Raw genomic sequence first — 25,057 nt, 5'->3', positions numbered from 1 at the left:
CCTATTTTCGTTTTTGAATGCTTTAATAATTAATCAAACAGACGTGTTCATATAAAAATAATAGGCTGGATGAGAGAAGCCCGTCAATAGGAAGCAGATGACGCCGTCTGCAAGCAAATTGGGGCGCGCATGATGAGAGAGGGACAAAAAAAGAAGAATGCCGAAGCCAGTGACATTGGCGAAATGTGTCGGTCGCAGCAATAAATGACATCCAATAATAATTCGCATCCTCCCACGCTCCTTCGTTTTTACGGCCCGTATCCAGCGGCTCTGCATGGAATACGTTTAAAACGGCGGCGCTTCGGCCTTCATTGCTGAGCCAATAAAATTTTATTTCCGGAGATGTAGATTAAAAATATGGAGAGAGAGAGAGAAAGAACAAGACTATTATGCGTTTCCGCCTCTCCACACAAAATCTCAGCTGTTCAAATACGAAATAACAGAAAAAAATACAGCTCTTTATGGATAAATAATTAATTTCGGAAGAATCCAGCAAAATAAAATATTTATTTTTAGTCTGTTTTGTTATAGTTTATTTTTATTCAATAGTATTATTGACTTAATGAATTCATGATTAAATAGTACATTCATGGAAAAGACAATCAAAATACCAAGATTTGCAATCCAATTTCTAGATTCATAGCAAATTTGCAGAAAAAATTAATTAATTTTATTGGTGACTTGAAAATGGAAAAAATTAATCAATTTGAAATATTTAAAAAATCTTCCATATTTGCATTCTAGGGAATTACAATATTAGGTTACAAATTGATTAGCTAATTTGAAAGTTGTATCGAAGCACGGTTTTAAAACCACCTGTTCGAATTGCAGATGAAAAATTAATTTAACAAATGTATCTTGCGAGATAAAATGCTAAACGTTTTTTGCGGCTTATCCTCTATTAGGGAGGCTCTCCGACAAAGGGCATGGCTTGCGAAACGGCGCATATTAAAATTGGTGCGGAATTATACAATTCGTGAGGCAATAAGGTCAGGATAACTTATCCAAAACCAATTTCAAGGACTGTTGTAATCGGGGCTGCCTTCAGAGTCTGGTCGGCGCGGCATAACTTTCACTGTGTGGTACACAGCGTGCGTGCCGATTTTTTTTATTTTTATTTTGACGCAGCCAGACCGGCGCGAGGCAAATTCCAAATGAAAGCAAGCGCGGCTAAAAAGCAGATCTTTGCCACCAATTCTCAAGGGCAGCGCGCATTATTAATTGTCTGTGTGAAATGCTGCACGAGACCCGCGCGCACCGGCCGGGCCGGCATTGACCCAAAAATCCGGCCTGCATGCAAAATCCTATTGCAAAATTTGCCCGCTCGCTTGCTCACTGATCCCACGAATGAATGTCAGTCGTTGACTAACTCTCGGTTTCGCTCGCCCAGTTGCTCACCGCCGATTGTTTCGCCGCGTCCACAGAAATCCGAGCAAAAAACTTGGCAGACGCCGCGGCTTCATGGTGCGCAAAGCAATAATTTTTGGAAATCGGCGACAGGCTAATGTATCGACGTCAAAAATATTCTGCAAACTAAAAAGTTTGCAGTGAAGCAAAAAGCTATGGTAACATTTTCCCTTGGAAAAGAATCATGCACATTGTTGTAGTTTTTTTTTTTTAAATCCTATTTATTTACTAATATTCAATCAAACGAATTTTTATATGAAAAAACCTTTTCCGTTCATATTCCAATTTCTGAGTTTTTTCCAAACCAGACTACAAAGGTCATTCAACGGTTTTATCAGCGGACACAATTATCATGAACAAGTTCGTTTCCCGGCGTCCGCATTTGTATCAAAACTTCATATTTTTTATCGCGTGGATGTTGGTTGAGCTTGTGAAATTCTCATTTCATAGATATCTGCCTCTCTAATCAAATAAAAACTCTAAAAAGAATTAGGGGAAAATAATCTTTGTAAATTCTGTATGCACATTTTGAGAGGATCTTGAACTGCGTCTTTTTGCGAGTCATTTCATTTCGCACGCTCGCTGTCTCGCGTGGCGATAAACAGAGAGACGATAACAAAGTAATCATGCCCTACTGTCAAGGGAGACGAGGAAAAAATTTCAACAAAAATTTTCAGCTCACGTTCTTTAACAAAAACAAAACAAAAATTCAACATGAAATACATCAATTGTTTAACTTTTGTGATCAGAACCAGAAAACGTACTTCAATGAATTTTATTCAGGAAAAAAAATTTAATTTGAACTATTTAATTATTTTTAAATAAAATATATAATTTAATTTAAAAATTTAATAAATAAACTCGCAATTTTTTAATTATTTTTAAAAATAAATAAATAAATCGTTCAAAAGGTATAAAAGGAAGAAATAAATAAATAATTCATTTTAAACAAATTTAACATGATAATTTAATAATGAAGTATTAAAAATTAATTTAGATGATTTTAAAATACAATTATGTTAATTTCTTTGTATCTGCCAATTAAATATTATGTTTTGATTCCAAGTCTTCAACGGTGTGAACAAACAAGTTGAGGAATGCAAAAAATAAAATGCACACCCAGAAGGAATCGGTGCGAGCTGCGCAGAAAATGGTAATGTGGAATGCATGTGACAAAGTGCTGCACCTGCGAGCGAGCCGACTTGCACACAGCAGTGCTAATGAGCTAATTAATTCTTCGGCGAACACAAAATGCGCCCGTTCACGGGTCTGCACTAAATTGGTTATTAATTGGGCCTCGTCAAAGTCGCGTGGTATCATTTTATGTGCGCCCCAAATGACGATAATAACGAGAGAACACCGGTCGGGAAATTTATCGATTCGCTTCCGTCGGTTCGCAAAATGGCAAAAGTCGAGTGCTGAATATGTTATGAAGACGTCTTGCTCCTTTTTTTTTTGCCGCGGAAATTTTGAGCCTTTATCTGACGAGAGGCTCGGAATTGGTAGATTGTGTGCTTAGCGAGACAGGAGCAAAAAATTGAGCTGTTGAAATAAATGCATGTTGTGCTGAGCGCGAGTGCTTGACTGATAGTGCACGGGAACACAATGACAAATCATTTTTGCACAAAAGATTTAATGAGCCATTTATATTCACAAATTGCCCACTTCTTGGCTTTGTTTCTTACTAAGCAGATATGAGAAAATGTCTTGTTGCGGATTAATTGTTTTATTTTTCAATACTTCGCAAAAACTTGATTATTTTAAAAAACGAGAATAAAATAAATTTTATCATGAGAAAGTATTTTAAATTTAGGACAATTTTGATTTAAAGTTCCTTAAAAGATTTTTTTTTTAAATTTCAATGTAAAGCGATAAATTTTGGAATTAACGTTGGTATCAAAATAATTAACAATTTTATTTTGCTGTCGTTTTCTCATAATTTTATGATATTTTGACGACACGCTGCGAAACAATGTGAGTTTAACTGTGATTATCAGCGTTGATAACACCAAGAACATATTGTGCGATAAAATGCGCGAATTTTAATCCATGCGTGTGTGCGCAACCATGTTCACGACGTTTGTTAACACAATGTACGTGTACGCAGCGTAAGGGAATGGTCTTGTGTGCCGGATTGGCCAATTCTCATAATAATCTTTTTGTAAGCCGTGCCAAGTAATGATGTCATAACTTACAAGTAGTTGAAATTTATGGATTTGTCATTTTGTTTATTAACAAGCGACGCTGCAAAGAGCAAAAGTAAGTGTGCGCGCAATTGCGTTATTATAAAAACTCTCTCTTGAATCTAAAAGGGTTTCCGAGAGATAAAATTTCCTCAAGCTGCATGGGAGCTTGCCAAAGCTGATAAGCAAAATGAAAAATTACTACAGTGCAACAACTAATTACTATAGGAAAATATCTTCAATGTATGTTGAATTAATTGAAAAAATATTGAAATGCTTCAGAGTCAGGCTTGAGGATTAAAAACTAACCAACTTTTAAACAAGGAAAATTATCAAGCAAATAAAAATTTCCTTGTATTTTACCAATGAAATTTAAATTTCAAAATAATAACAAAGCTAAATAATTATTTCAAGCAAATTTATAAACAACGGATAAAATAAAAATTATATTTGAAGTTAATTTCAGTTTCAATTTTTATCAGATTTTTATATAACAAATTAATTTCAAAAGCAGTACAATTCAAACAATTTGCTGAATGCTATTTAAAAAAAAAATGAATAATTTGGATTTCCTTACTTCACGAAACTTCCAATTAATTAACAATCATCCTATTTTAGAAAAAAAAAACTAACCACTTTTTTAACTCTTAAAATTTCACTCCTCAACGCTATTTACTGAATTTGTTTATTTATTTTGCCAAAATATAACAAAACTTGGCCGCAAAACTGTAAAAATTCTCCCACGAGGTTTTGATAAACATTTTTGCAGCGACGGCGGCCACTACACAAGTTTTACTTGCCATCTGTGTGTTGTGATGACTCACACGAACAGCATTATAAAGAAAGCAAGAGTGAAGCCAGCGAGTGTAGTCGGCAACCGCAACTTTTTCCATCTCTTCCTCCTTTTATTCATCTCGCTATTTTTATTTTTTCAATTTCCACAGAAGGAAAGGGCAATAATTTTTCACTCGGTTCGCAGAGGGACAGATTTCGAGACGACGGAGAGCACCATAAAAACTTCTCTTCTCTCCTTCCGAGGATTATTTTTTTATTTCTTTTTTCTCGTACCTGCTGCCGGGGCCGATAATGCATGTGAATTCTTGCTCAACGCAGTCTCTCTTATTTTGTGTGGGAGGCATGACAACCGGCGGCGGCAGACATGTTTCTCTGATGCAGGGAGAACGAATCTGCTCGCACGGGCAAAATGTCGAGCGGGGGTGCCGGGGGTGAAAGCAGCGCACAGCATCCCTCTCTCCCTCCCCCAACTTCTGTTGCATCTGTTGTTGCGTGCATTAAAACTTTAAAGACCTTCGCAAGATGGTGGGATGAAAGAAAAACACACAGAGTAAAAAAAAGCTAGCAAAAATTTCAACCCTTATAAAAATGGAAAATTTCAAATCCTCGGAATTATATTTTGATGTAAATTAAATGTCCATAAATCAATCGGAAATATTGTACAAATAACCGGAAATTGGTTCTCTCCAGGCACTTTTACCTGAATGGATCCGAGGAATGCCTTTATCCGGCGCTAATGGAGTGGAATTGATCAATTTCTTCCAACTTTTTAATTCTCCCTTTTCGTATTATATTCTTGTAGCAGGAAAAGCTCTAGCTCATTCCAAGGCTGCTTCTCCTGGCCCTGCGCGCCTAAATTTCTGAGAAGCTCGCGAGGCCGGTCCGATTCGACACGCGCCAAAATTGTTTGGCGACGAATCTCTGCCGAAAATTCGGCATTACGCGGATTTTGAAAACGATCGTCTGGCTTCAGACGGAGTTGAGGGTGGAAATTTTAAGTAGAGACTTTTGATGTTGCGGAGCGGCGGCGGCGCGGCACCGCGACGAATGGGGAATTTTTGGACGAAAACGAGCAAAATCATCATCTCTCACCTACGCGACGAAGAAAGGGTAGGAATCGTTGTTGTCCTGCAGTCAGTGTCGACAGACAGCGGGCATGTTATCAAGGAAATCCACAAACACTGACGCCGCTTCAGGAGCAAGTTGTCCAGGAGTTGGTGTGAGCGTGCGAGAGCGGCTCCGTCTAAATACAATGTACAATGCAATGGACTGTCAAAGCAAGATGATGCTCGTGTTGTGTTGCCGTGCTGGAGTTTCCCGAACGGGCCGCGAGAGGCGCCACCGCGCAATGACACTCTTATTGTGACGTCACAACTCTGATACTCGTCAGCCAATCAGAACGCGTGGCCTTTACCAACTCCAACTTCATGGCCCAAAAATCTTCACCGTTGTCTTCAACTCTTCACCCAAGGATACCCACTACACAGAGAGGAGAGCCACACCAAATAAAACCAAAATTTTAACCCTTTTCCGCACATTGCCAAAATTCAACCCTACGCGCCTGCTTTGCTTTTTCCCAGCGAGACAAAGTAGCTGCGTCCGCTTTATTAGACGGAATAAAAAAAAAAATTACAGTTCTCACTTCAAAATTTCAAAGCTCTAATTTAAAACTAAATAGCTTAAGAAATTGATAGGGCATTAAATGAATTGTTTGATTGTAAAATGGAAATAAATTATCTATTAATTAAATGCTATTAAAATAATATGATTTGATTTGCCTAATAGTATCCCTATTATTAAAAAAATATATAAAAAAATTTCATAATCACTTCTTCAAACTATATTAAATAATACAAGGTAGTTTTCCAAAAGAAATGTAACGTGAAAATCTTCCTTCTTTCAAAACAGATTAGGGCTTCATTTTTTTTGTTTCCAAAAAAAATATTTTTCTTTTTTCAATGATAGCGTATAACACTAGAAAAACGGCAGCAAACTGAACATATATTATTTTGATTTTGATTGTTAAGTTCTAAATGGAAACAAAATTTACTTAACGTAGGTCCTAATCTGTTTTGAAAAAATCAGAAGAAATCTAGATTTTCAATTGAAAATTATAAATTAGACATTTTAATTAGTCAACGGAGCAGAGGTATTCTCGCTTACTTTTTAAATCCGCTAATTTTATTTAAAAAATTGAAATATGAACTAGAATTAACTAAACACAAAAACAAACAATATATTGTCACAAAAACAAAATCACACACACTTTACTTCCATAGTAGTAAATTGGCAAAAATATTTGGCATTTATCATAATGTGAACATAGTAATGTATCAAGACAAACGTTTTATTTTCATAGAAGTTCAAATATTTAAAATCAGATTCTCAAAAAATTAAAAATCGACTGCTAGCTGTTAGAATTAAATGTTTTTATTTATCCCAAGCAAGTAATGACAGGTTCATAGGCCTTAATAACAATGCAATTAATAAAGAAAATTTTTCATCTTGTTTTAATTGAGCATATATTATATAAATACCAAGAATTTTCATAATGACTATTCAGTCAGATCCTCTTATAGAGCACTCATCTAACTTTTTCCTGAGCAGACATTTCAAGGTAATTAATTAAGAGGAAATACCTATTACGGATCTACAGCCTGCTTCAGTCCTCAGCTTAAGGAAAATACAAGCCGATCTTCTTTGCAAGCAGCGGAGGGACGGCATTGCCAACCTACAACAATTATCAAAATTGAATAATAAGCTGTTTCTGAAATATCGCTGAAGTCAAAAGTGCAATAGAGGAAATTGAAAAATTTAATTTAATATAATAAATTAAAAAGCAGAAAAATGATATAGTTTTGGGTATCGAGTTCAAAGCTAATTATAAAAAAATTGTAATTTAAAAAAAAATAGCAATAGTAATAACAGCTCTTGTTCAAAGGCGAGCCAAGGAATGCCAATATTTAGGCTAATGAAAGGATAGAATAGATGCCAATTATAATTTTATTACCTGGCGGTATTTGGCAGCCAGAGGTCCACTAAACTCAAAATGGTCAGGGAACCCCTGAGATCTTGCATATTCACGAACAGAGAAGCATCTGTTGTGTTTCGGATGCACTACAGTGCCCTGTGTAAAAAAATGCACATGAATCCAACAATGCAAATTCATATTTAGTGGAGTACCTGCTTTCCTGTTGGCTCAGGAGCAGTGACTGTCGTCTTGAATGGCTCAAATGGGCTTGGTCGTCCGTACAATCCTGCCCATTGAGCGTGTCTATCTGCGGTGTGAGGGAGGCACCAAGGAATGACGGTCTTAGTCTTTTCTCTTGTGCAATCAGGCTTTTGCTTGCCCTTCTCTTGGCTGAACTGGCAAGGGCAAACACCTTTAATGCCGTTTCTTTGAATGTACTTGCTAAAATGCAAAGTAAAAGTGAGAAGTCAAAGGACTTGAAACTTGAAATGATGTAAAAATCTTACAGAGGGGTTGTTTTAGATCCATCAGACAATTTAACTTCTATATTTGGCAGATATCGCCAGTCGCCTCCGGGAGGAACCAAAGATACCCTGGCTTTGTCGAGAGGCGACAGCTTTCTGGTTACATGGTCCGTCAACTTTTCCGAATGCTCTCTAGCCTAGAACATTTTAATTAGTATATAAAAAAAATGTAATATTCTTGACTACATATGCTTGGAAGGTAGACTTGCACTGCAAGTACGAGCATTTTATGTCCTCTTCACCATTGCTAGGAATGTCTGGTAGGTCTGAAATGGCATCATAAACATTCACGGATCTGAACGGTGCGTCCCTGCACTTTTGGCTGACGATGGTTGTGCCATCTGTAATCTGCGGAAAAATTTATTTACGAATCAATGACAATTTTAAGTATTTCATTAAAAAAATACCAGCTGGCCTTCCACAGTGAGAGTGTGCGTCCTGTGGTTCAAAACATGAGTTATTTTGGGGAAATGAGGCAGCTTGTTGCCAGGGAGAGCACCCAGGATAATGATCCTATAATGCATGATTCATCATCAGTACTTATCAAAATTATTGAAAATTGCATTACCTCTGGCGAGCCTGTGGCACTCCGTACGCCCCTGCTTGTAGTATAGCAAATCGCACTTGATAGCCAATCTTCAAGCAGCATGCAATGACTGTCTTCAGATATCTACTCTGCTGAGCAGAAGCAAAGTTCTTCACGTTTTCAAAAATGAAGTACTTTGGCCTCAAAAAATCAAGGAAGCTGCAGTAAGTAGACACCAGAGAGTTCTGCAATTTGATAAAAATAAATAAATTGTTAACGTTTCTACGTATTGCTCCTTGCTTATGGAAAGACCTTGGATCAAGTCTGGAAATTATTTTGAAATTTTAATTAAAAAAAAACTACAAAAATAAGTTTTTTTTACATTAATACAACAGAATACTATGATTTCATTACTTTGAACAAAGCTGCCTGTCCTTTGGTATACTGATTCATGTTTGAGAATCCTTGGCACGGTGGACCTCCCACAATCATCTGCACTTGATCCTCTCTTGGATATGCTTGACCTTTGGAGTTCTTACTCTTCCCCTGAATATTTTCAAGTTTTAAGAAGTTAGTATAAATTAAGAAAAATTTTTACCTCCATCATGTTGGCCAACATCAGATTCACATCTTCGTTGAAAACTGTTGCATGTGGGAAGTTTTTACTGTACGCCTGGGCAGCATGAGGGTCAAACTCGACAGCCCATTTACTGTTGCACAATCCTGCCTCATGTAGCCCAAATGAGAAACCGCCACACCCAGAGAAGAGGTCCATTGTGTCTAGTTTCTTGGTTGGAAAATTGTAACATGGTGCGCCAACAGGTTTCCGTGTCTAGAAAGGTTATTTTAAATTACTATTGTTAAAAATGCCTATCATAATATCTGTATACAAACCTCCAGGTCAATGCAGCCATTGGATTTTGTTGCTTCAACAGGTACCTCCTTAGGTGTTTTGGTATGCAAAGAGTATTCCTTGGAATAGAAGAATCTGCTGTCACCTGCCTGAACCCATTTATTTTTATCAGGCAGGCGACCTTCGTAAGCCACAAAGGCTGGACCATAGATCTCATCTGCCAAGATATATTTCTCTGAAACAAATAATGAAGAGATTGAGGAAATATTAAAAATTAATTGTAATTACTCTCTTCTGTGTAGTACAGCTCATGGGGACAACTTGTATTATTCGTTTCGCTCGGTCTTCTAAAAATCCTAACTTTCAGCTTCACATCCTTAGCTTGGAGTGGTACTTTGTTCCCTTTGGTTGTATACTCCAAAATCTCACAAACTCCTAAAACCGAGAATTCTTTCTCCACAGTTCTACTCTTGGCCAGACGGTACATCTCTGGACACAACTTAGGGTCAAAACCGTTAAAACGTCTCTGATAAATGAGATCAATGTTAAAAAAAGTCAAACAAGCAATTCAAATACAAACTGTTTTGTCCGTTTTGGCTGGATTTTGGTCAGGGATAGGAGAGGCAAGTCTCTTGGTAAGAGCATATGAACCAACACCGTAAGTGTTTCCTTTGTACTCAAAGCCGAACTGTAATTCGTTTTTTTTTTTAAGAAATTCAATTAATTAACTGAATAATGATATATCTCACGCTTTTCAACTGGACCATCTGTTCTAATCCTATTTTCTTCTTTTCTTCGCACAAATCACAATTAGGCCCCATTCTTGGTTCCAGATATGTTAAGGCTCCACTCTCTGCATCATACCTATATATAAGGATAAAAAGGTGTTTACCGCTGAAAATAACAATAACCAGTAAACAGATATTACCTCATTTGGTAAAACTCCATTCCACTTTTGTTCATCTGTGTATCGAAATCAGTCTTGTGTTTCAGTTGTGGCAGGTGGGTGATGATATTTGAATTTGGAACATCAGCGCACCAACGAGTTCCAAAATATTCCTCTTTCTCAGCAATTTCTCCCAAAAAGGATTTCGAGCTTTTCCTGATATTTAAAAAAAAAATTACATTATAAGTTATTTATACGAGTTTCTTACATGAACAGCTGGATATGGCAGAAGTCACCATTTTTGCCAATGACACGCCCGACATAAGGTGCTTTCAACTCTGTTCCCCCATATTTAAGGGACTTCTCATTCGTAAACATGACAAAGTCTGTTGGTAACTGCACAGATGCATCTCTGATTTTACCAGGTTTGTCCAATTTGCTGAAAACCTTTGTGTTCACTTTGCTGAAAACCTGCAAGATTAGGTATTGTGTCGTCATCATTCCATCCAAGCAAAACTTTCTTAATATTTTTGTCTAGCGCAGTTAAAAATAAATTATAAATTTATTTATTTATAACTAGAGTGAATAATCTATTGCAGCATCTGCAAACATGTAAGACTAAGTAAAATATTAAGTGCATGTACTAACATTCTCTTTCTCTTGGTGCATCTCCTTTGTTTCCCCTAATGTCCTAGAGAAGACTTCATAGACTAGGGGAGTGTTGGTAGCTTTGGTGCTCATTGGCACTTTTTCTATCCTAAAATTTCGATTCTTCTTCTTCTTCTTTTTCCGTTTGAAAGTCAGTGCAGCTAAGTCGCAGAATGCCTTAAAGCTTTCTTGTTCCAAAAGATGGGCATCGTCGCTGCCATCTTCATTTGGTTCGAGTACGTAATTCTCGATCTGATCGTAGATAAACAGACCATTCTCTTCGAAATCTTCGATAGTTGGCATATCCAGCAGGTGAGCCATTGGTCCTGTAGGCTGGAACATTTCCTTACATTTTTAACAGTATTCTTCTAAAAATTAAATTCAACTTACGGAAAAATTCCCGATCATTTCATCGAGAGTTGTGCCATCCATGGTCGTCAAGGATCTTAAAAAGTGATTGGCCCAGTAAATCTTGTTTAGAGTTTTCTTGACCAATGGCTCAGTCTTTGTGTCAAAGGAGAGGATTTTGTAATGGCCATACTCAGTAAACACATTCAAGAAGATCTCTGAAGAACCAAGCCCACTTGTGAACCACTCATGGATTTTGCTGGACAGGTTGATGAATGGGCCTGAAAAAGGATTTTTTTGTTATCGAATTTATCATATAAGAAAATGGACTAAAACAAGCAATATTTTAATGTCAAGTAGGACCACATATATTTGATTCTAAAAAAAGCAGCCACGAAAATTAAGGAAGATGAATATATATAATAATTAATTTGGTAGAAATTAATTTAACGCAGAAATATCAAAACTCAAGGGCAATTTTCTTGTACATAATATACATACCCTCTGTGGTGTTTGTTGGGGCAGAGCGATTATACTCTCGCAAGTATCCAGACATGTACATTATCCTATCTTTCTCTACTAGACCCTGGTCTAATCCACAGATATGGAAATTTCCGCAGAAAAATCTATCGAGAAAACATAAAATTGAATAAAAATTCTGAAACAGAAAGTTATTGTATTGTACAGAGTACATACCTGACATTTTCAATACTGAAGTAAGGCAACTCATCATCACTGAATGGATGAAGTGATTCAGGGGGTACTTTTGACGAAAAGGTGTGAAGAGAAATAACTTCATCATCACCCTCACCCTCTACAGAAATTGCTTCTGCGAGAGCCAAGTCAGCACCACATTCAGAACATAAGCCATCTCTAAAATAGAATATACACAGCAATTTATTCAAATGTAATGAACAAGTTACGCAAATTCATACTTTTGTTTCTTCGAGACGGCAGTTGAAGATGACGCAACTCCAGAATTTCGTCTTTTTCGAAGACCGACGGCTTTTTGTGGTTCTGCCATTTCACCTCATCAGCGAAAGGGCGAAGGCAATTTTCTCGATCTCTTCTCAAAATCTTCCAGTCTTTGGGCAGGATGATTGATGCTTTGGTTTGAAATTTGTACGCAGAAACTTGAAAAGAGCTGTCGAGTCGAGCAATGATCCAGCAGAGTCCGAATCGAAAATCCAAATTCGTAAACCACTTCAAAAATCCATGTGCTGAGCGACCTGCTCAAATTCGATGCTCTTGCCTCTTGCTGGCTTGCTCTCATCTGCTACGAAATTTCGAGCGGGAAACACAGTGCACATCACTACTTCACAATGTTGCCGGTCTGTGCTTGTGCTGATGCTGATGTGCTGTTACTTCAGGTTATACATTGGGTTATACTCTTGTTTCTTGTGTTTTTGGTTGCTTGCTGGCGTTTCTCGTACGGGCCGCGAGAGGCGCCACCGCGCGTTGGCAGTTGGCAGGGTTGGCTCTCGTTGCCGCCAGAGAGAGTTGCCGCTCTCCTTCACATTTTTTGACTCCTTGTTTTTTGACGTCACGAACTCTGAATACTCGCCAGCCAATCAGAACGCGTGGCCTTTAACAACTTCATCATCTGGCCAAAAACTTCACCCAGGAGAGCCGCACAAAATAAAACCAAAATTTTAACCCTTTTCCCCTGAATTTCGACCGGATTTTGACAAGTTGACATGGCGGCAGCAGTCAGATTGCGTGTAGCGGATCAGGGTAAATTATATCTTGCTCATTTGCAGTCAATTTACCTTAATTTTGCCCCACTTTGGTAACCTACTCCAAATAAACAAATTTGTAATTGGTTTTTCTGTTTTTTTTTTACGTAACTATGAACTTCATTTAAATATCAATTCTAATATTTCTAATAATAATTTCCTCGCTGTATTTTGTTATATCATTTAAATTCGATTATGTATGTATGCATGTATGGTATAATTATGTAATAGCAAAAATAACATGCCTCCTTCAATGTTTTTATAGCTCATATGTAATTTTAATTTATTTTCAGCCTCTCAGATGTTAAGAATAGTGAAAAGATTCAGTTCAAGCTATCCCAAGATCACAACGCACTACACTATCGTTCCTCGCGACACCGACCCAAGATGGAAAGGTGCAGTTTGTCATAAAAAAATTGATTTTCTTTATCATCACATCACAATCTCTCTATTCCACTCTTCTATTTGCAGAGGTCAGCATGGAGAGATTTGAAGATCAGGCTGACGTTGTCATCGTTGGTGGTGGACCTGCAGGATTGTCTGCAGCTATTAGACTGAAACAGCTCGCAGACACAAATGGCAAGGAAATGCGAATTTGTGTTGTCGAGAAAGCGTCTGAAGTTGGTACTTAAAAGTTTAAAAATCATGGTGGCCATATTAAGTGAAAAATGTATAGGTGGACACATTCTCTCTGGTGCTTGCATCGAAACGAAGGCCTTGGATGAACTGATTCCCGACTGGAAAGAGAAGGGAGCTCCGTTAAATACTCCTGTAAAGGCAGATAAATTTGCTCTTTTGACTGAGTCGTCCAGAATACCTATTCCTATTCTCCCCGGTATGATTTAAATATTATTTTAACATAAAGTCAGCAGCATTAATTTTTTCCTAAAACAGGAATGCCAATGTACAATCATGGAAATTATGTTGTACGATTGGGTCACTTGGTTAAATGGCTTGGGGAGCAGGCTGAATCTATGGGCATTGAACTTTACCCAGGATATGCTGCTTCAGAAGTTTTGTACCATGCGGACGGATCTGTCAAAGGCATTGCCACCAATGATGTTGGAATTGCCAAGGATGGTTCACCTAAAGTAGGAAAAAGATTTTTTTAAATCACGAATTATTAAAAAAAAAAATTACCTTCAGACCTCCCCATATTTATAAAATGATTGTTATCAGGAAATTTATGAGCCTGGAATGGAGCTCCATGCCAAGTGTACAATCTTTGCCGAAGGTTGCCACGGGCATCTGACTAAGCAAGTCACGAAGAGATTTAATTTACGGGAAAAAAGTGAACCCCAGTCCTACGGCATTGGTTTGAAGGAAGTTTGGGAAATTGACCCTGCAAAACACAGTCCGGGTCTCGTCGAGCACACTGTTGGATGGCCTTTGGTATTGATTCATGCATTATGTAAAGAAGAGTAACTTTGGAACATATTGTTCATGCAGGATAAAAACACTTACGGAGGCTCCTTCCTCTACCACTTGAACGAGCCAACGCCCCTAGTTGCAGTTGGATTTGTAGTGGCTTTGGATTATACCAACCCTTATTTGAGCCCCTTCAGAGAGTTCCAGAGGTTCAAACATCACCCATCAGTAAAACCAACTTTTGAAGGCGGAAAAAGGTACAATCGGAATCTAGAAAGAAAAAAAACTTGAAATTCCATTTTAAAAAGGATTGCATATGGAGCAAGAGCTTTGAATGAAGGTGGCTATCAAGCGATTCCCAAGCTGACCTTCCCAGGTGGTTGCCTGATTGGTTGCACAGCTGGCTTTTTGAATGTCCCTAAAATCAAGGGAACCCATACTGCCATGAAGAGTGGCATCCTTGCTGCTGAAAGTGTCTACGACATTGTTGTTGACGAAAATACTCCAACTGATAAAGGTTTGCATTGTAAAATTTGGTGACCTTTTTAAGTGACTAGAAAAAATCAAATAGGCTTGGAGCCTGTTAAGTACGAGGAAGCACTGAGGAGCAGCTATGTCTTCAAAGAGCTGTACGCAGCCCGCAACGTCCGCCCATCTTTCCACAGCTCCCTCGGTCTGTATGGCGGATTGATGTACACTGGTCTGTTTTACCTTATTGCCAGAGGAAAAGAGCCCTGGACTTTGAGCCATGGAGGTAATAATTTAATTTTTATTTAATGATTCCATCTTTTAAGTCATAAATTGCAGGGGCTGATAATACAAAGCTGAAACCTGCCAAAGACTGCAAAGCCATTGAATACCCTAGAGCCGACGGAAAAATCAGTTTTGATCTTTTGGAGTCGGTTGCGTTGACTGGAACTAATCATGAAGGTGATCAGCCAGCTCATCTTACCCTACTCAATGATGAACATCCAGTCAAATATAATTTGGCTATTTATGATGGACCTGAGCAGAGGTTCTGCCCGGCAGGTTAGTTTCAATTAAAAATTCCTTTAAACTTAGACTCAAACCCAAATTGATTTCAGGAGTCTACGAGTATGTGCCACTTGAAGAGGGCGATGGAATGCGACTGCAAATCAATGCTCAAAATTGCATCCACTGCAAGACTTGCGATATTAAGGACCCTGGCCAGAACATCAACTGGGTGGTTCCCGAGGGTGGTGGCGGACCTGCCTACAATGGCATGTAATTTAAATTGAAACCCTTTTTGCTAAGGTCTTGTTATAAATAATTGAAGAATATATTTTGTTATTGCCTGCCGACTGGAACTTTTAAATAAAAATTATTTCTCCTCAATAACATTGTATTTCATTTCATCATGTACTCACAATAAAAGATTTTAACTATTTTCCATAATTAGAGTTGTTTATTACCAGAAACATAGTAATGAATTTTGCAAATTTAACTAAATTTGATATTAATACCAGATAGTAAAAAATTCATATCTCATTTAGCACATTACAAATTAATCCTTAAAAATTAACAAGCCAGGGCATCAATGCGAACTTCATGACTCAGCTGAGTTTGCAAATTAGACAGCTTCGTTTTCAGCTCTCGAACTCCATTCATCACAATAGTTTCCGGCTTCAGGGAACCAACACTTTCCACGGTGATGTAGAACTTGTTTGGCTTGGCGTCCCAAAGGTACTTGGCTTCATTTTCTCCCTCGGGAAGCTCGGAAAACTCGCTGCTGTGCCATTCTTCTGGTTTGGGGAAGAGAGTGTGTCTGAGGGCATTGTCAGGGTCATACTCGAAACTGACCCCAGCGGTTGGGTTCCACTTGGCGTGCTCCTTTCCAAAGCCTTTTTTAGCGTAAGCCCTCAACTTCAGCTCTTGCCCTTTTCTCAATTTCACAATCAAAATATCGTCATTTTCTCCGTACTCATTGTCCTCCTCCCTGTGCCTGCTTGTGACAGGAATGACCCTCGAGTCTGATGATTTCAGATCTGCCGTGGTCACGTGTCTGGTTTGGTCATCCAAACATTTGACGTCAAGGGTAAATTCAACGCTGCACTCGGGACAGAAATCTATGCAGGTGCATTCTCGTGTGTACTGCATCTTGTCGACGACGTCGTCTGAGGTCAGAGGAATGAGACCAATGCGGTGCGCCAAGAACTCGTCACTCAGGACTGTGGAGTTGGCTTCCAACTGCACCCAGTCAATGGCCATCGTCGGCGTTTCAGCAATGAAGACGCGCCTCAGGCTGTTGGCAACGCTCAAGTCCGTGTCCTCGATGAAAAACTTGACCGAATCTTCCGTAAGATCACTGATGTGAACAGAGGGCTGGTTGGCGTAAGGCATGTTTCCGGCCTGAAATGAACAATTATGTAAGTTTAATCAAATCTTTTTGTAGGACGGCTTCAACACATTGACACATTGTACGGAGAGAGAATGAAAATCACAAATCATATTTCATTTTTATGAAAGAGTGAACTTACTGCTCAAGTTTTTACCGTTTTTACAGTTTTTATGTTGAAAAAAACTCTTATTTTTCATTCAATGTTTTAAAAGGTTGGTTAAGAGATTTTCAACGATACTTTTCAGAGAATGTCCAAAAAGTTTCGAAGAGTTTGTTTGTTTCATGGACCTAATTTCATGGACCTAGTAAATCAATGGTTTGTTTTCTTCTTTTTCAAGCCGCAAGCAACCAAACAATAAATTGAACCATGGAACATGGAACATTTCGATTGGTTCGCGGAATGGTCAATGGATTGATTGGAACAAGGGAATGGAATATGAAATGCAAAACCTCCTTGGCTTTTTATTTTTATTCACGCTAGGAGGTTTATTATGATTCGGAGGTTGAGCTCATGTGGTCTCATCGAGTTATCGAAATTTAAAGTTAAAAATTGAGTTTTAAATTATAATAGAAAACAATTTGATTGTGACGACGAGGTATGGTTAAAATTGAACATAACCAGTTTCGTTCCCTAAAGTGCTTAAATGAAAATTCCTGAATCGTCTCTTCTTTTTTCGCCTTTTATTCTCACCTTTTCGTTGAAACTTGACCTTGCAATTTTTTTGTCACCTTTTAACCCTATTTATCATTTATCTCTCCAATTAAAACGCTCATGAATTGCAGATGACACCACATCGCCGCTAAAGCCTTATTCTAAGGCTTACCGCCGACATGAGCACGGTAGCGGCACTCTTGGCACGGCAATGGAGCTCCTGCCATTCACCCCTTTTACTGAAGTACCCGGTTTATTTGTCGAATTCGTTTCTGCAACTGGTTTATTGATTCTGTTTTCCTCTCATTTTAATTGTCTAACATTTCAAAATCATTCAGCGTTGTCGAAGCAAGGCCGCAGCAAAAACTAAGCCTGCTGTCATCAATGAGACGGACGATATTTCCCTCCAAAGTGAGGTGTTGGTACGTCCCGTTCCTTCTAAGGAGCAGGATCTACCTGCACTTTTCATCAAACCGAGGGGTCACCTCATTCTCCAACCAAAGTTCTCACCGCTAGATATAAAGGACCATGCAAAGTTAATTGCTGCCGTTCTCAAAACACCTCAGGTAATATTATAATACACAACTTTTTTGTCAATTAAATAAAAACATTGATTTGTAGGATCCGGAGCCGATTCCAGGCATTCCTAACCACGAAGTCAACTTGTCCGATTCGGTGACCCCACGAGATCTCGAATGGAATTCGGTGAAGGTGGATTTGAAAGATCTACCAAAGCAGTACTTGCGTCTTTCGAAAATCAGACTTACTGGTCTTGTTGTGATCACGACTGTGGCTGGCTACATTTTTGCCCCTGCCCCGTTGGACCCAACAGTTCTTGCCCTGGCGTCGCTGGGTACAGGGCTGATGTCGGGTGCTGCAAACTCCATCAACCAGTTTCTGGAGGTGCCATACGATGCCCAGATGTCTCGTACTAAGAGCAGGGTTCTAGTCTTGCAAAGCCTCAGGTACATTTTTTATATCAATATCAGTACCATTGAGATAAATTATGTGTAAATTTAATTTTAAATTGAAACGTATCTGAATTTAATCTTTTTCTCCAGTCCGTTGCATGCAGTGGGTTTTGCCCTCGGTGCTGGCACGGTGGGGCTAACTACGCTTTATTTTGGAGTCAATGGTCTGACATGTGCGATTGGTGCAGCCAATTTGCTCCTTTACACTTGTGTCTACACACCTATGAAACGGATAAGCATTTTAAACACTTGGGTTGGCTCGATTGGTAAGAATAAGAAAAACATTGCAGAAAATTGAGGGCAAAAGTAATTTTTTAGTTGGTGCTCTTCCTCCTGTGATGGGCTGGACAGCCTGCACTGGTGAACTGGAGGTTGGAGCCCTCCTTTTGGCTGGACTCCTGTATGCCTGGCAGTTTCCTCATTTTAACGCCCTATCGTGGAACCTCAGGCCTGACTACTCGAGAGCTGGATATCGCATGATGTCAGTCACTCACCCAGGTATATTATTAAAAGAGATAAATTTAATTTGGACATGAAAATTAGGGAAATCATTCACATGTATTAAAAAAGTGAACTGAATAAGTTTGCTGCATGCATTTTTTTTTATCTCTTAACTTGCTAGGAAAATTTTCAATTTTTATGTTTTATTATCATATGTAAAATGATTTAATTTTCAATCTTTCCACAAGGTCTGTGCCGACGTGTTGCCTTGAGGTACAGTGTGGCCATCATGGCCATGTCCTGCGCTGCTCCCCTCCTGGACGTCACTACCTGGACGTTTGCAATTGACAGTGTACCTGTGAACGCCTACTTAGTCTACCTTGGTGAGTACCATTTTATTTTCTTTACTCAATTTTTCTCTGGGAACCTCTATCGAGTATTGACCACGTGTCATTTAAATTATTTCAGCGTGGCGATTTTACAAAGACTCGGACAGTAAGAGCTCAAGAAAACTTTTCCGATACTCTTTGATCCATCTTCCGATGCTGCTGATTTTGCTACTAATCAGCAAAAAGCACCCGGGCAATAAGTCGGAAACTTCAAGCCCCATAGTGACCAGTGCAGCTTGAGTGTGCTTTTTTTAGCTGTTGTAAATATTTTACCAAAATAACTGACCTCTTGATTAGATAATTGTGTCAGTAACATGGATCAAGGAAGGGGTTCTTTTTAGAAATAATTACGCTGAAAATGTTAAAGGCAAGTGATAATAAATTTAATGACCAAACACACCATTGTGCAAGGTTCAATGTCATCTAATTTAAGAATGTGATTACAAAATACACTCAAAATTTTATTGATTAGCAACAGTGAAAACTAATTTTTCAAAGCAAAATAGTAAAAAAAGACTAAAATAAATGCAAATGTGAATTATTACAAAAAGAGAGTATTAAGATTAACACTATTGAATATAGTTTTAGTTTCCAAGTGAGATCCACTTTGTATAAGAGATTTTGCATATATATTGGTCTGACAATTGCACACCTAAATTGACAAACTTAAGTCATTTTTGTCTTCTTCCATAATTTCTGGCTCGATCGTTGTCATTTTTCCTTCGCTTTCCTCATCAGGCAGTACTTCTGAAATGATTTGTTCCTCGACCTCCTGTGCCATCTTGACTTCATCCTTAATTTTCTTCTCCACTGCATTAATCTCGGGAAATTGGAAAATGATGCTTCTATCTTTGTAGAACCAGTGTGGAACAGACTTGAGGCGTTGCAGAGTTTTCCCCATACCCAGGGGATCGGATCTCCTCAATCGCATGCTGTCTTGCAACACTGTCAAAATAATTTTTTTAATATTTCAGTAAATTAATGCAAAGTTGAACTGGCTATAAATAGCATTGTATGAAAATTCAAATTTTTTTAACTGGACGCAATCAAAACTGAAATTGTCAAGTTTATCATCTTTTTAAGGCAGGTCTATTTTTTTTCTTTAATATTTGATAAAACTTTACTGGCAGCTGGAGGTGTTCTCGGTTGGGTCATTCCAAGGACAAAGTCTTGCATGTGCATCGGCATTGCTGTAATGACTTGACTGCGGAACTGGGCAGCCACACTTGGCACATACCGCATCTGCAAGGATTATCGGTGCCATTAATTTGAGCAGATCTTTCTTTCTTTTTTGTTCCTCACCTTGGGCTCATCTCCAATGACTGCGTCAACCATGTCGTCGATCACTTCGGCAATCTGCTGTGGCTCGCGGGCCTTTGTTAAAAGTCCACTGATGATTTTCTTGAATTCGGCAAAATATTCCTCGCCGTAGATTTTCTTGACATTGTCCGGGCTGCTGTCCCAGTGCTCCTGCATTGTTCCCTGAATTATCTTCGGCTTCGTCAGTGGCGTCCTTTATTTAAATTATAAACAATTTTCTGTTTTTTCTTATTTTTATTACTTGTAAAGGGTCGGCTCAATCGTGTGCACTGTGATGGACCATTTTTTCATTTCTCTGCGGAGGCCGTCAGCAAACGACACGGCCGCGCTCTTTGACATTGAGTAGGCGGTGAAGCCAGGAAATGTGTAGCGACCTTTAATACAAATTTACACCTTTAATTTCATCTAACTTTTAGTTTGCCACGCAGACGCGCGAATTATGCGGATGGTCTCACAATCAGTGCAAAGAGCACTGGCATTGCTGATAAAAAGGTCATTTATTTGCGACGTTTTTTTATATTATCGACTGCAAACGTGCATCAGACCACATTCTAATTTTTCAAGGATTAAAATGGTCAAAGTTCTTCATTTTATTTTACAATTATGATAGGAATAAATCCTGTTACTAAGACAATAAAAAGTTAAGCTAATTTTTTTCTAGTTTATTTTAAGTACAATTATTTCCATTACTAATTATTTTTATTTTGTTTAAAAACCAAAATTTCTCTTCAAACTAAAAAAATACGAAATATTTAGAGAACTCCGTTCATTTTCTCCAGATTAACGAATATTTAATTAAATAACCATTAATTGGGTAATTATATACATATAGATAAATTTAATATATAAATATCTATTTTAGTATTTTAAATTGAAATTTTACCTGCCAGGGAAGCAACCACGACCACTCTGCTTCCGTTCCCCTTTCGCAGTAAGGGCAGAAAAGCCTGCGTCACACGGATAGGTCCCAGGGCGTTGACCTCGAGAACCTGTCTGTACGTCTCGAGAGGGCACCATTCAACCTCCGTGACCGCGGTCACTCCCGCATTATTGACGACGGCCTGCAACTCTTCAAAAGGCTCGTTCAGAAAATTTGCATCTTAATTTATTAATATGGTACTGCGTTCGCCCAGGTCTGCGTTGATGAACTTGACCGCCCGCTGCACGTCTACGTCGCTCGTCACGTCCATCGGCACCACTTTCAGTTGCGCGCAGTTCTTTGCTTTCAGTTGTCTGGCACCCTCCGAGTTTTCGTTCAACACCCCTGCATACACCGCAACCCCCATTAAGTGCAGGCGGAGGGCCAATTGCAGACCAAATCCTGAATCACAGCCTGAAATTTTCAATAAATTTTAAATTTGTTATCAAAAAGCATTATTAATTTAACTTTTTTATAATAATATGATTAAACCAAATGAATATCTTAAAAGCTTATTAGTTTAAGTAAAATTAAGCAAATAATTAAAACTTTTTTTCATTTGAATAAAATTTAAAGAATAGAAAACTGCAGCTTTTTACACCTCATAAAATAATTGTATAATATAATTAGTACATTATTTGTGTTATTAAATAATTTTTGACGTGGTTTGTAATTATTGTTTGCATTTTCCACACAGAAATATGCCCTTTTCTTGATTTTCATTGAAAGTCTCCTCTCATCAGATAATTTGAAAAATCAAGAGTCACATTTTTCTTGAGATCATGTGAGGAATTCCAAGCCAATTAACTTTGTATTTCTCCTATTTTTTCATCGTCTAACCTTCTGTCTCTGTCGCCACACAACATATGTATTTTGATTGAATCGCAGAGGGAATTTTAATTGCCGGTGAATGGCAATAAATAAAAAATTCCACATTTATGTGGAACATGAAGGATTGCAATAACAATCTCAGGGTTTTTGTATTTCATATAACTTGTATAAATTTGCATTGCCAGTTAACCCTTTATCTGATAAATTATTCAAACGTCTTTTTTGTACAGATTGAAATTTTGAATACAATGCCCAACGGTTATTCGTGCTGTCTGTCTGGAGTTTTATAGCTTGATTGCACTTAAAGTAATTTGGTACTAGAATTTATTCCGTCCTTACTCGATTAGCATCGGACTGCAAGACAGGCTTGAATTGCCGTTTCATTAAAAAGTATGAGCTCAACTTCAATTGCTCTCTTTCCAAGACGCCGGGGGGCTTCTTTTTGAAATACTACAAAGTATTGCAATAAGCGTTATTTACGAGATAAAAATAATTTGTCGGTGTGAGCGTAAGAAGCGTTGCAATCGGTTATGTTATGCATTGCAAAATGCAATCAGTCAGGACGCTCGTCACAAACTAGAGTAGTTTACGAGAAATCGGGTCAAGGAATGAGGAATGTGCGCGAGACTCTTCAAGAAAATAAGAAGAAGAAAAAACGAAAACTCAAATGTAAATTTAGCTTGGGATTCGCCAAGCAGTAAAGGTCTTTAAATTTTTTATTGAGGGCGGCGCATTATAGAGAAAACTTGTTTTTGCGATGATGTAATGAAATTAAAATATATTGATGATGAACTCATGGAAAGGTGACGCGATGGGTTAGAAATTTATAATTAATTTCAGGCTTCGCGTGTTTGTTTTACGAATAGCACACCGTAGCCTCAGCAGGAGATAATTTTGATAGTAAAAAATTATTTAATTTTGAATTAATTATTTTGGAATAAAGTTGCAATTATTGAAGCATTTAACTTTATTTACTCCAAAATTTTCTTGTAATTTATTCAGCGGAAAAAAGTGAATATTTATAGTAAATTAAAAGAAAAAAAAAAAAAAAAAAAAAAAACATTAAATTGAGGAAGCTTGGGTGAAAATTTGACAAAAAGCAATTGAATGCAGTTGGCGCGATCCCTTGAGCAATAGATTTAAATAAACTTTCAATAAAATTTGATTTAAAATATTAAATAATTCATTTTTAAATAAAGTGACTCAGCAACACACAGGATTAATGAGAAACTTGCACATTCATCTTCTTTTTCAAAACACAGATGCATGCAAATGAACTAAAAAATTAAATTTATTTGATTAAAAAAGGTTACAGCTGCCAGGATATAATTTATTATCGTCGAACGTCACAAGTCTGACAATTTTTTATCGGCCATTTCTTTATGAGTTTTTGTGTGTGTGGAAACAACAGTTAAGTAAGGAAAATAAGGCCCATAGCTGATAACAAAATATTCATCAACAATTGTTTGTTTTCTTTACTTATTTAGTTATTTATTTGTGAAAAAAATTGGCTAAAAAAACGGACATATAAAAGTATGGAGTTTGTATTAAAAAATACTTTGCGCCATTCTAATTTTAAAAAGATCAGCCCCCACTACTAAATGTAAGCAATTTTGTGCACCTCTTCATACACTTGAATGGTCTTCGTGTCTGCAGAAAACTGTCTGCCCCATTGTTATTTTAAGAACCACAGACATCTTTCTTACTATGAGATGTTTATTTTCACGGTCAATGGCGTTAAGATGCAAAAGTTGCTTTGTAATACTTTTTTAATGACCAAACGTTATATTTTTTCCATCGTGACCTCGAGTTTTCCTTTTTTTTCCTCGCCACAAAAACTCGCGTCCCGGAAGTTTATACCGCATTTAGAACAATAATATAAAATGATTTCCACTTCCTCAGTGGGCCCCGAGGCTTTTTATCATTATAATGCACCACAAAGAGCAAACACTCGCCGCCATTAGAGAAGATAGATTAACTTAAGAAGAATAATCTGGAATGTTAAAAATAAGCCGAGTGCCACAAGGAGCTCTATTTCGCGCTATCGAGATAGCTCGTGCATGAAGAGAATTATAAATTTAGCCATGTGTTTATGTTTTAAATATATGAGGCCCAAGGCGTTTCAGGGTATAACTGCCTCATTTTCTTGCGGTTTTTGTAAAGAAAATATAACGAGCGATTCTTAAAAGAGCTCAAAATTAATATGCGCAGTTAAAATAGTAAATGAAATATTGTTAAATTTAAATTGGTATGCAAACCACTTCTCAGCACTTAATTATTTTGTTCCATTACTCAATTAAAAGGTCATTAATTAATTCATCTTTTTCAAATACACAATACTCATAAAATGATAAAAAAAATTGTTTTTATAAAAGAAAATTAAATAATTTTATTGACATAAAACTTGAATTATTTAATGTACCTGTTATCAAAATTCCGGTGTATTCGAGGTTTTTGATGTACTTCTTGGGCAATTTGGAGGCGGCCAGAGTGACGCCCCAGGTGGCCACAAAGGAGGCCACCACCAGAATGGCGAGCCATGCGAGCAGAGGGTGCAGCCAAGGGCTGTAGGCCAGCACGCCAAGGGTGCCGGCGAACCAGGCGAAGAACAGCAAGAGTCTTTTCGAGATCATTTCCAAGTGGAAACTGTTCCCCAATACCCCGGCTACGTCCTCTTCTGCTTTGTCACTCATGTAGGTAGGCGCTGTTGCGGTACTTATACGGCGATGAAAAATACGCCCCACCTAACAACACCGCGACTAATTTTCCGAAATCTGACGATAAGAATTAATGAAAAATTTGTGGTTTTCTTTTACGCTGTTAAATCACAGGCGCGTTCAAGAAAACTGGAAAACGATTTAAATTAGTGTAGAAAGTACAAGGAATTTAAAATGTTATCAAATTCTTGATAATGCAAATTTATGACGTTT

At 37.8% G+C, this 25,057-nt stretch overlaps 6 protein-coding genes across 7 annotated transcripts in view; 2 read left to right on the top strand and 4 right to left on the bottom strand.

Annotated features, from left to right (window-relative positions):
• Window positions 1–5,663, bottom strand: part of LOC132199699 (brain tumor protein) — a 30,772-nt gene extending 25,109 nt beyond the window's left edge. Inside the window, exon 1 of the mRNA XM_059624623.1 lies at window positions 5,478–5,663. The gene's annotated coding sequence lies outside the window, so the exon portion shown is untranslated. The remainder of the gene's footprint in view (window positions 1–5,477) is intronic.
• A 1,072-nt stretch (window positions 5,664–6,735) lies between these two features.
• On the bottom strand, window positions 6,736–12,491 carry LOC132199767 (DNA (cytosine-5)-methyltransferase 1-like). The gene is made up of 20 exons (XM_059624728.1): window positions 12,077–12,491; window positions 11,838–12,014; window positions 11,643–11,767; window positions 11,184–11,422; window positions 10,794–11,126; window positions 10,414–10,616; window positions 10,188–10,361; window positions 10,009–10,123; window positions 9,840–9,947; window positions 9,548–9,785; window positions 9,301–9,494; window positions 9,005–9,238; window positions 8,821–8,952; window positions 8,449–8,651; window positions 8,288–8,393; window positions 8,067–8,228; window positions 7,863–8,017; window positions 7,569–7,797; window positions 7,396–7,512; window positions 6,736–7,116 (listed from the first exon to the last, which is right to left on the bottom strand). Exons 1-20 carry the CDS (start codon window positions 12,163–12,165, stop codon window positions 7,060–7,062), a joined length of 3,390 nt encoding a protein of 1,129 aa, XP_059480711.1. The 5' UTR covers window positions 12,166–12,491; the 3' UTR covers window positions 6,736–7,059.
• A 222-nt stretch (window positions 12,492–12,713) lies between these two features.
• Window positions 12,714–15,604, top strand: LOC132199768 (electron transfer flavoprotein-ubiquinone oxidoreductase, mitochondrial). Its single transcript, XM_059624729.1, has 11 exons — window positions 12,714–12,875; window positions 13,171–13,272; window positions 13,349–13,501; window positions 13,554–13,712; window positions 13,772–13,968; window positions 14,057–14,269; window positions 14,327–14,502; window positions 14,554–14,762; window positions 14,817–14,999; window positions 15,053–15,274; window positions 15,331–15,604. Exons 1-11 carry the CDS (start codon window positions 12,839–12,841, stop codon window positions 15,492–15,494), a joined length of 1,815 nt encoding a protein of 604 aa, XP_059480712.1. The 5' UTR covers window positions 12,714–12,838; the 3' UTR covers window positions 15,495–15,604.
• Window positions 15,605–15,643: 39 nt separating this feature from the next.
• LOC132199769 (DNA-directed RNA polymerase II subunit RPB3) lies at window positions 15,644–16,968 on the bottom strand. Of its 2 annotated transcripts, none has more exons than XM_059624731.1 (2): window positions 16,759–16,968; window positions 15,644–16,615 (listed from the first exon to the last, which is right to left on the bottom strand). In XM_059624731.1, exon 2 carries the CDS (start codon window positions 16,604–16,606, stop codon window positions 15,785–15,787), a length of 822 nt encoding a protein of 273 aa, XP_059480714.1. In that variant the 5' UTR covers window positions 16,607–16,615; window positions 16,759–16,968; the 3' UTR covers window positions 15,644–15,784. The 2 variants fall into 2 exon arrangements, with proteins under 2 accessions (XP_059480714.1, XP_059480713.1); XM_059624730.1 differs by having other exon boundaries at window positions 15,645–16,615; window positions 16,744–16,968.
• Window positions 16,969–17,079: 111 nt separating this feature from the next.
• On the top strand, window positions 17,080–19,456 carry LOC132199894 (protoheme IX farnesyltransferase, mitochondrial). The gene is made up of 8 exons (XM_059624983.1): window positions 17,080–17,200; window positions 17,388–17,537; window positions 17,595–17,822; window positions 17,878–18,221; window positions 18,318–18,493; window positions 18,546–18,725; window positions 18,917–19,051; window positions 19,137–19,456. Exons 2-8 carry the CDS (start codon window positions 17,436–17,438, stop codon window positions 19,295–19,297), a joined length of 1,326 nt encoding a protein of 441 aa, XP_059480966.1. The 5' UTR covers window positions 17,080–17,200; window positions 17,388–17,435; the 3' UTR covers window positions 19,298–19,456.
• Window positions 19,410–24,976, bottom strand: LOC132199893 (short-chain dehydrogenase/reductase family 9C member 7-like). The gene is made up of 7 exons (XM_059624982.1): window positions 24,550–24,976; window positions 21,498–21,710; window positions 21,261–21,446; window positions 20,619–20,751; window positions 20,360–20,570; window positions 20,182–20,299; window positions 19,410–20,002 (listed from the first exon to the last, which is right to left on the bottom strand). The coding sequence occupies exons 1-7, from the start codon at window positions 24,818–24,820 to the stop codon at window positions 19,710–19,712; spliced, it is 1,425 nt and encodes a 474-aa protein (XP_059480965.1). The 5' UTR covers window positions 24,821–24,976; the 3' UTR covers window positions 19,410–19,709.
• Window positions 24,977–25,057: the final 81 nt, after the last annotated feature.

This window comes from Neocloeon triangulifer, unplaced genomic scaffold (genome assembly GCF_031216515.1).
Source record: "Neocloeon triangulifer isolate White Clay Creek 2 clone unplaced genomic scaffold, ASM3121651v1 ptg000014l, whole genome shotgun sequence".
Classification (NCBI taxonomy): domain Eukaryota; kingdom Metazoa; phylum Arthropoda; class Insecta; order Ephemeroptera; family Baetidae; genus Neocloeon; species Neocloeon triangulifer.
Note: the sequence above shows the minus strand (reverse complement) of the source record. Positions and strands in the feature narration are given on the sequence as shown.